Here is a 13,586-nt window from a genome sequence, read left to right as displayed (position 1 = left end):
AGCTGAAAATTGGCCTGGTAAGGAAAGGGGTATAAGTGCCCGGTAGGCAAGGGGTTAACTGATTTCGGTTTCATGAGCCTTAAGGCTAACTAGCTCTGTATTTTTCCCCCATGATTACTTGCTACTATACACTCACCTTCCACTTTATTAGGTACACCTGTTCAAATGTTTGGTAACACAAATTGCTAATCAGCAAATCACATGGCAGCAACTCAATACATTGAGGCATCTAGACGTGGTGAAGACAACTTGCAGAAGTGAATTTAAATGACTTTGACCATGGCATGGTTGTTGGTGCCAGACGGGCTGGTCTGAGTATTTAAAAAACTGCTGATCTACTGGGATTTTCACACACAACCATCTCTAGGGTTTGCAGAGAATGGTCCAAAAAAGAGAAAATATCCAGTGAGCAGCAGTTGTGTGGAGGAAAATGCCTTGTTGATGTCAAAGGTCAGAGGAGAATGGGCAGACTGGTTCGAGATGATAGAAAGGCAACAGTAACTCATGTCAATAAGGACCAAACTCTGTGAGGAATGTTTCCAACACCTTGTTGAATCTATGCCATGAAGAATTAAGCAGTTATGAAGGAAAAAGGGGGTCCAAGTCGGTACTAGCAAGGTGTACCTAATAAAGTGGCCGGTGAGTGTAAACATGGGCTTTGGTATTTAGGCTGCTTAACCTGACTGGCCCTCTACCAGCATCTGCAGCACAATTCTGGGAGTGAGAGTTTGATGTTTGTTGAGATACCCTCAAAGGATCCTGCACATCTGGGGAGGCCGGAGAACACAGTGGGGTTGATTTACTAAGGGCAACTAGACTGTACACTTTGCAAGTGCAAATGCCCCAAAGCTTAGTAAGTGTGGTAAAGGTCTGCTGACTCCCGTCATCCAATTATGTGCAAGCAAAAATTGCGTGTGATTGAGTATTCATTGCAAATTGAAGCTTCATCTCATGTACTAAGCTCTGGAGCAACTGCCTAGATGACGTTAGTAAATCAACCCCAATATTTCTTACTTTAGCCAATCATGTGTTCGTTACGTAAAAAAGGCTTCTATTGTTTTTCCTCTACAGGTTCCTGTGAACTGTGAGTCACAACTGCTAACCAATGGCCTGTCAGAGACATTTGCTGTTCCTGCTCCTGGTTCTGTTTGCAATCAGTACACAGCTGTCACATGGCCAGCACTGGTCCCATGGGTGGTATCCAGGAGGAAAGAGGGAGTTGGACATGCCTGCTTCTCCAGAGGTATATTCATGGTGCATTGTTTTTTAGCTAAAGGTTATCAACATACATACAGCTAGGGTGCCATATTTGTAGTATTTGCTCAGGTCATGGAGGCTGTAATCCCTGCATGCGGGGGGCCCTTGAGGACACTGCTAGTGTAGTAGCACATATTGGGGAATATATTCTTGTCTTCCCCATTTCCTGGTGCCTGGTACATTTTGGGGCTGTATTACATATTTTGGCCAAAATACAAACTAGAAATAAAATAGAAAATAAAAGAATAGAATAAGATAGAATAGAAAGGAACAGAAAACAAAAGGATAGACTAGACTAGAAAAAATAGAATCGATTCGAACAGAATAAAAAAAAAAGAATATAACCGTTTCCTGAAATTCATATCCATTAGAAAAATTTGAATCTGGTCGCAAAGGAATAAGCAAAATGAAACAAATTTCGTTGTGAATGCAACAAAACAACATGAGTAACAAAATGAACCGATCTAAAACAAATGTTTTCGGTTGGCACATGTCTATGCTCTATGTGCATTGTGATGTCATTCATCGTTTGTGGAACTCAACTCATTCTACAGTAGAGACCAACACACTTCAGCGCAGCCTACCCTATATACTAAGATAAAATAACGTAGTGCAGAGCTAAAACTTATTAAAGATATAAATGGCTAATAAGATCAAATAAATAAATAAAAGTTCATAAATATATGATCATAAAATATGAATGTCCCAAAAGTGACAATCGTGCTCTGGAAGTGATTTAGTCAAGGACTGAATCGCCCAGTGCTTATCTGTTCCTGTCCTAATTTATGACGCTAGCTTTGGAATGTGCGCACACTGGAAGAGACTCACGCTGACACACAAGTTCAGTGTATGAATACTTCTAGTTTATTATAATGAGAAAGTGAGCTTATATATGCAAAATGATGCAAGAGTCATGTGACAACAGCATAAGCATTATATTAGTCTTTGATTGGTCATTTCCACGCGAAAACAATCTCCGTCATGGTATAGGTGTGATCTTCTTCCAGGCCTTATCTTATAGGAAAACAACATTCCTTTGTTTCAAGTTGGCACGGTGGGAGGGGGTCTGTGTGTGTGAGCAGACATTCCTTAAGCAAAGATTTCTTATAGTACCACAAAGCCCAGCAGGCAGAAAATATTCACACAACATATGTATTAAAGTATAAAAGTAAATATTTATAAAACTTATAGAAATAGCGTATATATATATATTCAATAGGAAATGAAATAGGCATTTTACCAAATCCATCACAGAAGTGATTACTTCAAAGATGCTCTGGTGCCTGTGCTGGTAGAAATAGTAAAATTGTGCACTCACCAGATGCACAATTTTAATGTGCATATAAATATGGATAAAGATGTCCCCTTAATCCACTATTCCCTGTAAGGGACCTCTGGCTGTATTGGATCAATTCTAAACCCTGGAATTGCCCGCTGTAACATCTACCCTTCAGAGGGAGGATTACTCTTCATCCACTCTACCCTGATGCCATTAAGAGGACATCTTTACCCATATTTATATGCACATTAAAATTGTGCATCTGGTGAGTGCACAATTTTACTATTTCTACCAGCACGGGCACTACAGCATCCTTGAAGTAATCACTTCCAAAGCACAATTGTCACTTTTGGGACATTCATATTTTATGATCATATATTTATGAACTTCTATTTATTTATTTGATCTTATTAGCCATTTATATCTTTAATAAGTTTTAGCGCTGCACTACGTTATTTTATCTTGGTTTTATAGGTTTTATCTGGTTTACCTACTGTGCTTAGCTGCTACTTTTAGTGTGCTCACTTATTTTATTTACCCTATATACTGTGTGCTGAGGTACATTGCGATTTGAAAGAAAATTTTATTTTTTCATCTGTTGTGGTGCAGCGCTAGCCCATTCATAATAAATGGTCTGCAGTAATGTAATTACTGAACACTTTAGTGTGAATGGACCTTCAGAGTCTGAATATGGTGGACCTCATCTGGATGTGACTGGCTCCCTTTAAGATCTTGATACAACACCGCTCAACCAGGCTGACACAACACACAGAGCAGAGAGTAGACTGTGCTGGGACTGCAGTGAAATGTTGTGTCAGCGCTGGGATTGCGGTGAAATGTCGGCTATCACGGCAGATGTTCCACAGATCATTTGGCCATTGAAGCTTGTCTCACCTCGGCAGTAGGATTTGAACAGTAAACAACATGTGAGGGAATGGAGATGATTTTCATCTCTCAGAAATAACAGAAGTGATCATCTCAGAAGAGCACACACTGAGCAGGCAGCGCTATGGAGATTTATGGAATTAAAACGTTATCTTTTATTTTTTCCAAGTGTGCAGATAGTACAGAAAGGCTGCTTAGATTTCTTTGCCCGACATGAGCATATAATGTTATTAAAGAGATAAAAGAAGATAAAAAGAGCACTGGTTTAAAGCAGAACTAAACTCTCTCAATCAACATGAACTATTTTTAATCCTTATGCTTCTGACATTAGTAAATAGATAGAAAGGTATATCATATTTACTGGTGTAGTGCTACCCCCGCAGGAGCCACCTGGCTTGTTGGGTCCTCGACTCGTAAAACCGCTCGGTCCCCACCAACACACCTGGGTATAGGTTATTCAAACGTGTACCTTAAGCATTAATTTCCTACCGCTCTGTGACTGAAGATAGAAAATAGACCTTAAAGGAACTTGAGAGTTAATAAGATCAAACATATTGTTGAAGGGTAAGCAAATGCAATAGTTAGGACCAGGGGTGGACTGACAACTCATGGGGCCCCTGGGCAATAGGGGATCATGGGACCCCTGTGTCCTTGCCCAAACTAAAAAAAGCCTATGAAAAAGGTACCAGGGGCATCTCATGGGGCCCCCTACTGACCCTGGGCCCTCGGGCAGTGCCCGAGTTTCCAAATGGTCAGCCCGCCCCTGGATAAGACAAATAAACAGGACAAAAGAATACATTGGATTAACTGATGGGCAGGTTAGCCTTACCTTCGGCCATCAACTTTCGCTGCAATAAGGCCAAGCCCCATTACATTAGTCCATAGAGTATCAGTAAAAATAGCATCAACCATGAAAGCCATGACTGGCATGAAAGAAACCTCACTGTAATTCTTAGCAATAGATGGTCAAATAATGTTCCTGGGTGCACTGTACACATACAGCCTCAATAGCAGGTGGGTGTAGGCGTTACTGGCAAAGGGGAACCCCTGTTCAAAGTACCTGGCATCTATTTGTCAAGGATAGCCCTCTGTCGTTGGGGCCCTTCTGTAAGGTGGTACACATGTAGCTATCTGTTTAATGCTGTTTGCAAAAGATGGGTAATGAGCTGTTAGTTAAGGATTTGTCTGTATTGCATTAAACTATGAATAAAAGTAAAAATGTTTAGTGGAGAGGGATTAGAACACCTGTCAGGTTTGTATCGCTGTCTGTGCCCCTGTTAGGGAGATTTACCCTCTCTACTTGTCCTGTTTACCATTATCATCGAAAGTGAAAGTAAAAGAAACCCCAAATTTTAGGTTGTCCCCAGGAATTCTCGTAATTTGCAGGGATTTTCTCTCACTTTTTTTTTTACTATGGGAAAGGAAGTGAAGGTAAATCCCCTTAATGGGACACAGCTGGCAAAATAATAGGGTTATAACCCTCTCCAGTGGCCTCACTAGGGTTGGTGTCACCTAGTGCGGTAAAACATGGTGTCACCCCCCCAAAATTTTTTTCCCATATAACACTGCTCTCCCCCTAGCCTACCACAGTGCTTTGTCCTGTACAGCCTGCCATAGTGCCCTGCAGGACGCTGGTCATGGTGCGCACTCCAAACCAGCTCGTGTAAATGATGCAGTCGGTGCCAGAGCTCCGATCCGTGTGCTGTCATGCATGGGGATAACACCATCGTGGTCGGATATCACGTCCTACTTGATGGTGTCACCCCCAGCGCTGCTGTTAGAAATCGTGGAGCCCCGTACAGCCTACCTGGCAGGGCCCCCTTCAACCCTACCCTTGACCCCGTCCCTGACCCTGCTTTGAAACAAAATGCATTGTCTGCGCAGTGATACATATGTGTAGCATGTAGGCGTTAAAGCCCCACTTTTTTCTGCCACACCTGTGTTTCGGGGGCATAAAGGGAAGTGGTTGAGGGTAAAAAAAAACACAGCTCAGGTGCTTGTTTTTATTGCCCCTCTTCCCCCCCCCCCAAACACAGATTTAAAGCATTATTTCACAGTGCTTATGATAATCAGAATTTTGGTAATCAAACAGCAGGTGCTGTATTGCTCTGCCAGTGTCCCATGGCATCATAAAAGCCATAAGTTAATAAAGTCAGCACCCAACAACCACATGACACATACAACACCTTCTGTGCGATTACCAAAATTCTGATTACCATAAGCACGGTGAGGATTCTGATGTGTGTTCTGATGAAACAGTAGTGTCACAGTGCAGCCATGCCAACCGCCACCGCCGCCGTCGAAATAGACTTTCTGCTCCCGGTCAGCCACCTCATATCAGTCTTGTAATCTGGCTGAGGGAGCGGAGTAGATAATGTTTACGAAGATCACTCCACCATGAAAGGTGGTGGGCAGCCTACAATTGAGCAGAGCAACTTGCAGCTTTGAATCGTGTACCTCCTGTCACCTCCTGGGCCCCTCTGTCTACCTAATGGTGCCCAGGAAAATGTAATCATATACCCCTCTAAGTAAGTAGGAAGGGAGTGTAGTTTAGTAAGGACTATTTTTTCCATTGGTAGAACTTAACTATAAGACCCGGTTTTACTGCCTTATTAGCGGCCCTGGTCACCCCTCTGTCGGGTGTCACCTGGGTGCGCTGCGCACCCCCCACACCACCATAGTGACGCCACTGAGCCTCACTTACTCTATCCAAAATGGAAAAAAAAACATTTTGTCTGTAGTTTTACATTAACTGTGGGCGGTAAAGGATTAATATCAGTAGCTCATCAATTCTGGCATGCAACAGGTCCAGTCTCATAGACTTGGTAGTCAATTACCCCAGCAGTCTCAGCCTCATGGTCAGGTCCTCATGATCAGATCCTCGTGATCAGGTCCTCTCTGTGGTGGGTGCACATAACAATTCTCTCTCTGTGGTTCAGTCTCTCACTCTGGTCCTCACAGACTCTGTCCTCTGTGTAAGCATGCACAGCTCAGGTCCACTGGTTTCCCCATACAGCCTGCCTGGCATCCTGCAGAGACCCAAACAGGTCTGCATTCATTAGCTCCCCATGCTGTTGTCCCCGAGCTCTGGTAATTTGCTGGAAAAACGTATCTCTCCTCTGTATGCAGGGAATTGTGGGCCTGTAATTTCTGCAGCCATTTGCCTCCTTTCACTTGCATTGAGCAGCACCCCTTTAAGGACTACATATCCAATGATCCTTAGTAGCCACACTTGCCCCTTATTGGATCCAATCCAAAATCCTTCCTCTGTATGCAGGGAATTGTGGGCCTGTAATTTCTGCAGCTATTTGCCTCCTTTCACTTGCATGGAGCAGCACCCCTTTAAGGACCACATATCCAATGATCCTTAGTAGCCACACTTGCCCCTTATTGGATCCAATCCAAAATCCTTCTTCTGTATGCAGGGAATTGTGGACCTGTAATTTCTGCAGCTATTTGCCTCCTTTCACTTGCATGGAGCAGAAACCCATTAAGAACCACATATCCAATGATCCTTAGTAGCCACACTTGCCCCTTATTGGATCCAATCCAAATTTCCTCCTCTGTATGCAGGGAATTGTGGGCCTGTAATTTCTGCAGCCATTTGCCTCCTTTCACTTGCATGGAGCAGAACCCCATTAAGGACCACATATCCAATGATCCTTAGTAGCCACACTTGCCCCTTGGATCCAATCCACTGTTGCCAGAAGGTAGGGGGAAACAGGAGTGAGGGTGATTATACACAGCCCCCTCTGATGCCCATCAACAGTGCAGGGAAGGGAGAGAGCTGACACAGATATGTCATCAGTAAGTATTTCCGATCTCCTGACACCACCGGGTACACTGGTTGACAGAATCAGCTGTGATTCCCTACTCTGACCCTCCTCCACCGGAACCTTTCCCTGCACTAGACACATTATCCCTCACCAGTGGGTTCTCATCCCTAACTTAGCCACTTCGCAAATGCGTGCCAACTAGGAAAGAGCTATTTATTAGCACTGTCCTCACTAAAGATGGCCATGGAGTTAATTCAGTACAGTAGCATCCAATCTGATCGCTGCTCCCCTGATGACAACTATGGAGGCCTCAGAGGACCAAGAGATCCTCTAAGCCTCCATTCCCTCTGCATAATGGCTGTCAAAACTGCACCACTTGTTCGAGAAATCTGAACTGCACCTGCCTACAGACAGGGGGAAGGAGCAGACGCTTCACACAGCCGATGGATAGCACCTGGCTACATTTGTTTTAAATTCTTTTACGCTTTTTCAGTTGCTTCCTGGTTTCTGGCCTAGGTCAAAATTATGTCATACGTCCCAGGAGTCTTCATAGGCATTTTTGTTTCTTTCATCTGGAGGAGGGGAAGAGAGACTTTCTCAGCTAAGCAGACCCTAAAGTTGAACTTCACTCTCTCTGTCAACATTAAAATGGAGCTCCACCCAAAAGGGGACGTTCCACTCTAAGGACTGGTCCCTCACTCCCCAGTAAGAATTGGCACCTTTAGGGAGCGGGTACCCGAAATTGACAGGTACCCACTCTCACCTCTGCTGCATTCGCCTAGGTGATTGGAAACGGAAGTTGTCCTTCCTCCTGCCCGTAGTCTTTTGGGACACATGACAGATCCCAGAAGACTATGGGACCATTCAGAAAGTGCAGAGCTACTCGGGCATGCAGAGTGGCCACCCAGATGTGAAGCCGCAAACTGTCACAGCCGTGTGCCCACACTGAAGATGCTGGCACCAGGAACACAGGGCGGTCGGTGAAACAGGCTGTGGTGAGGACACCATGGGACCGAGGGACAGGTAACTGGTTGTTTTTTAAAAGTCAGCAGCTACAGTTTTCGTCTCAAAAAAATCCTAAAAAATTCATATGGGTACAGTGTTGCATGACCGCGCAATTGCCAAAGTGTGACACAGCGCTGAAAGCTGAAAACTGGCCTGGGCAAGAATTGGGTGAAAGTGACTTGAAGTGGTTAAATAACATTTTCATTTTGTGGCGCTCAGATGCAATTTACTTTCACTTTAGGTAGTAATTATGGCAACTATGTAATTGTATGTTCCTGACTTTTTCCATATACGTAGCTTGTGGTTCTGTGAGTGCTGTAGCCACTTAACATTTGAGGTTAGTTTTTTTTTTTAACCGGCACCAGGGACAGTATTTACATTGAATGAGAAGTGTCCCTTGTGCTCTTGGCTGCTATGTTCCTTTAAATCTTCATGCTCCACCCCCCAACACCCCTGGAGCTGTGATGTTTTAGTGTTGCAGAGGTTAATAGAACAATCTGGACCTGTCACAGGCACTCATCAAAAGTGCAAACCATGCCGCCTAATCAACCCCCTCCTCCATTCATAGAAGCTGTAATATTGCTTCCTGCACTGAAAAGCACTCTATGAATGAAAGACAAGCAGATGAATGAAATGTCCACCTCCTTCATTCATAGAGCACTTTTTATCTTCACTGCTGAAGCCAAAAGGTAGGGCTCTGATGTGAAGAGGGGACTGTGAGACTGGGAAACTGATTGTGGAGACTCTGATGTGATGGGGGAACTTGTTTATAGGGAGGTCTCTGATGTTTAGGGGCATTTCTGATGTGAAAGGGGGCCTCTGGCATGAAAGAGGGACCTCTGGCATTATCAGGGAACTTCTAATGTGATGAGGGCTTCCAATGTAAATTTCTTCAAGGCAGTTGAGTGCATTGTCCCAGGCTCAGGTTTCCCATTGACTTCATTCTTACACACAAATACTGTACTTTCAATAATGACATCTATCTTCAGTGTATGGCTACTGCTAGTAAAATGGCACCCCAGTATGCAAACTTATTTATGGCTGACCTGGAGGACAAATCCCTGAACAGCATACAACAAAAGCCATATAGCTACTATCACTATATTGATGATATTTTCATCATGTGGACAGAAGGTGAAGAAAATCTAAAACAATTGCACTCACTGATCTACACGTTTCACCCATCAGTCAAACTAAAAATTAACTATTCAACACCATCGCATCAGGGCTGACATACTGCACACCGCAGTATACAGGAAACCCACTGACACAGTTCCAGCTTCCACCCCCAAAAAACCAAATGGGCCATTATACACAGCCAGGCCATCAGATACCACCAATTATGCCCAAACCCAGAAGACAGAAATAACCATCTCAGAATACTATCAGACTCCTTCCATAAGAAAGGTTACAAAGACAAAACCATCAACACCAGCATAAGCATGGCCTTGAAAACCCGAAGAGATCATTTCCTCCAATACAAAGAGAAATAAATAATCGTGTACCTCTAGTGACCACATACAACCCAGCACTGAAAGGAATAAGAAAGATAATCAAAGATTTACAACCCATCATAACAGAGGATAAAACTCAAAAAATAAATATTCTAACAACCCCCAATACTGGCTTTCAGGCAACCACCCAACCTAAGACATAAACTAATCAGCAGGAAACTTCATTCTGATTATGAAGTCACAAGTAATGGAAGCAAGCCCTGCTACAAAAAACACTGCAAACTGTGCAAACAAATCAATCCATCAAAAAGTGTCCACAAACATAAAAGGGACCTTTAATATCACACAGTCACTATTAAAGAAATTAAGGAGGATGATTTCCGCACACCCGTGGGACATCAGTTCACACAACCACACCACACCTTAGAAGACATGAATGTTTCCGTTTCTTAAAAGGAACTTCAAAACTATTTAGGAAAGGAAAACCTTTGAACAAAGAATGGTAATTCTAATTGACACAAAAGATAATGGACTAAATGTGGACCTTGGTTTTATAAATCACTATCCATCAGTTTCATGACCACCCTTACCCATGTGACTGTTACTTCCCCCTCCCATTCCATAGTCCTCTCCCTGCCTTATCTCACTAACTATCCAAGTATAATTAACATTGCTGTGTACATTTGTTTTTGTTTTTTTTTCCTTTTCTCTTTTTTCTTGTCTCAGAGATTGTCCTACTTATGGTTCTGCTAAAACTTTGTGCATTAGTACTGCTTGGACCCTGAAGAAGGGAGTACCCCCCGAAAGCTTGTCCTAAAACTTTGGATGTTAGTGCAAAAAAAAAAGTATCATGGACAGGACTTAATTGTTCTTGTTTCAAGCGCACTAATACGGCTACAATCACCTCAACCATTAACTGCTTGCCGACCATGCTATAGCCAAAAGATGGATACAGCACGGTTCTCCAGTTCTGGGAGGACATCCATGGATGTCCTCCCATGTGCAGGTCTCCCGTGTGCCCTCTGGGGTGCACATCAGGTGTGCTTTGTCACCACTATGTCATTTGGATTTAGCTCATCACAGATCGCAGTAAAGGGCCAATCACAGCGGTGGTATACCATGTGATGAGCTGTGTCCAATCACAGCTTGTCACATGTAAATAGACTTGCTGGTTATCAGCATTTCCTTTCCTCACACACTATCTGTGTGTGAGGAAAAGAGTGCCCACAACTGGCCAGTTTGACAGGGCACAATGAGTACATTGTTCACACTGATTTAAATTGCAGCCCCTTTAGTGCCCACCAGTGCAGGTTATTAGTGCCAATCAGTGCAAGTTATCAGTGCCCATCAATGCTGCCTATCAGTGCCTCCCAGTTGTCAGTCTCTCTGTGTCCAGTGGTGGGGGTTGTCAGTCTCTGTGTCCAGTGGTGGGGGTTGTCAGTCTCTCTGTGTCCAGTGGCGGGGGTTGTCAGTCTCTGTGTCCAGTGGTGGGGGTTGTCAGTCTCTGTGTCCAGTGGTGGGGGTTGTCATTCTCTCTGTGTCCACTGGTGGGAGTTTTCAGTCTCTCCGTGTTAGTTGGTTTTAGCTGTAAGTCTTGCTGTGCCCAATGGTAGTGGTCGTCAGATCTTCTGTGTCTGGTGGTGGTGTTTGTAAGTCTCTCCATGTCCAGTAGTATTGGCTGTAAGCCTCTCTGTGCTCAGGGTGGTGTTTGTAAGTCTCTGTATTTCCCGTAGTGGTGGCTGTGAGTCTCTCTGTGTTCAGTGGTGGTGATTGTCAGTCTTTCCGTGTCCAGTGGTGGTAGCCGTAAGTCTTTCTGTGTCCAATGGTAGTGGTTGTCAGCTTTTCTATGTCCGGTGGTGGTGGTGGTGGAGGTTGTAAGTCTCTCCTCTTTGTGTCCAGTGGTGGTGGTTATACAATATAATTCTCTCAGTATCCAGTGGTGCTAGTTGTATGTCTCTCTGTGCTCAGTGATAGTGGCTGTTGGATTATGTGGGGTTGATTTACTAAAGGCAGATAGACTGCACACATTACAAGTGCAGTTGCTCCAGAGCTTAGTAAATGCGGGCAAGCTCTGCTGACTTCCATCATCCAATCATGTGTAAGCAAAAATGCTGTTTTTTTTTATTTTCCTTCCATGTGATTGGGTTATTTTGCAAAGTGAAGCTTTATCTCATTTACTAAGCTCTGGACTGAATTTCCTTGCAAATACATGGTCGTTTTGCCTTTAGTAAATCAACCCCTTTGTGTCCATTGGTAATACTTTGGTGTAGTGTTTGTCAGTTTCTTTGTGTCCACTTTTGGTGGCTATACGTCTCTGTGTCTATTGTTGATGGTTGTTAGTCTCCCTGGGTCCAATTGTGGTGGCACTCTTTATCCAATAGTGGTGGTTTTGCCTTTAGTAAATCAACCCCTTTGTGTCTATTGGTAATACTTGGGTCTAGTGGTTGTCAGTTTCTTTGTGTCCACTTTTCACTTTTGGTGGCTATAAGTCTCTGTGTCCATTGTTGATGGTTGTCAGTCTCCCTGGGTCCAATTGTGGTGGCACGCTTTATCCAATAGTGGTGGTTGTAATGCTTTCTGTATCCAGTGGTGGTAGTTGTCTAAAACTGTGGATTGAGTGATTAAGTAGGGTATCACTATGTTTATTTGCTTGCAGAATGAAAAGGTTCTCTTTAAATAATATGGCACCATTATAGTTACTAGCGGCATTCCATGGGGATCATGCTCATTAAGCTCTATGGAGTGTATTGGAACTTTGCTTACCAATGTACTAGGTCCTAAATGAATATTTTAATCTAATTTATTATTGAGAATCCATTCTGTGAGAGATAATTAGCGATGGAAGTAATATTAGTATTTTTCTATACACAACTGCATTCATGTTCAATAATTACCCTTAATGACATGGCAGTTGTTCAATCCTTGCTTCACTCCAATATGGGTGATTCCTCATTCCCAACCATTGACATTACATCAGTCAACTTTTTTTTTATCACATGTTTAGCTGCTTTAAAATTCATCAACACTTATATCTAAAAGAAAACGAAAGACTACAGTTGAATTCAACAGGAAAAGCACACAATTTGTAAAATAAATCTTAAATGTATCCAAACTGCGAATGCGCTAACCCACGTCAACCAAGCACATCTGGAGTAAATGTAGCATTACAGGTACATCTGTTACAAGGACCGGGTCATTAGCAGCCGAGCTAATGCATGCCTGATAAATTGCCCAGTTGGAAGGTTCTCAGATTAGAAGGGCTGATGATATACAGAAACAGTTTGTGCTTTGATCTTTAACACATTAAAGGGAAGGTGTAGTGGCATTTTCAGTGAGCTCATATGTTTGTTTTTTTTTGACAGTCCAACTCCAGACACCAGGATTCCTCCTCTTCCAAGGGACCCCCAATGATATGTTATGGTGTTATGGCTTTTTTTTTTTTTTTAACTTTTTTTCTGATGTCTTTAGGCCTGTCACATGACACGCTGGGGTTTATTTACTAAAGCTGGAGAGTCCAAAATCAGACTCCCTTCTGCATAGAAGCCAATCAGCTTCTAACCTCAGCTTGTTCAATGAAGCTTTGGCAATGAAACCTGGAAGCTGATTGGTTTCTATGCAGAAGGGAGTCTGATTTTGGACTCTCCAGCTTTAGTAAATAAACCCCGCTGGGTCCTCTTCTTCATTCTTCTTCTGGAAGTTGCGTGGTCTTGGATTAAGCAGACAGTAGTGCTGACGTGATGACATCAGTACCACTCTTTACATTTTTACACTGAGTGCAGGGTGCCATCCTCGGGGGCTGGGTTATTAACAGTCTTTTCGCAGTCTTCTGGTTGTCAATCATCCCAGAAGACTGAGGACATTTTGTGATCAAGAAGAGGTACTGTGGGAATAGGTCTGGATTAAAGGTCAGTGCTGCATAGTCAGTATTTT

The 13,586-nt window shown here is 43.3% G+C and overlaps 1 protein-coding gene across 2 annotated transcripts in view; it reads left to right on the top strand.

The window, feature by feature from the left end:
- The window catches only part of LOC149445833 (progonadoliberin-2), a 55,034-nt gene that overhangs the window by 28,517 nt on the left and 12,931 nt on the right, over positions 1 to 13,586 (top strand). For both annotated transcript variants that reach the window (XM_089653370.1, XM_089653369.1), the window contains exon 2: positions 1,072 to 1,243. In XM_089653370.1, the coding sequence (XP_089509496.1) occupies positions 1,106 to 1,243 (138 nt within the window). In that variant the 5' untranslated portion in view covers positions 1,072 to 1,105. The remainder of the gene's footprint in view (positions 1 to 1,071; positions 1,244 to 13,586) is intronic.

This window comes from Staurois parvus, unplaced genomic scaffold (assembly GCF_062004578.1).
Source record: "Staurois parvus isolate SC_StPar_1 unplaced genomic scaffold, SC_StPar_1.0 ptg000708l, whole genome shotgun sequence".
NCBI classification, from domain to species: Eukaryota; Metazoa; Chordata; class Amphibia; order Anura; family Ranidae; genus Staurois; species Staurois parvus.
The sequence above is the reverse complement of the archived record's forward strand: the minus strand, read 5'-3'. Positions and strand labels throughout refer to the sequence as shown.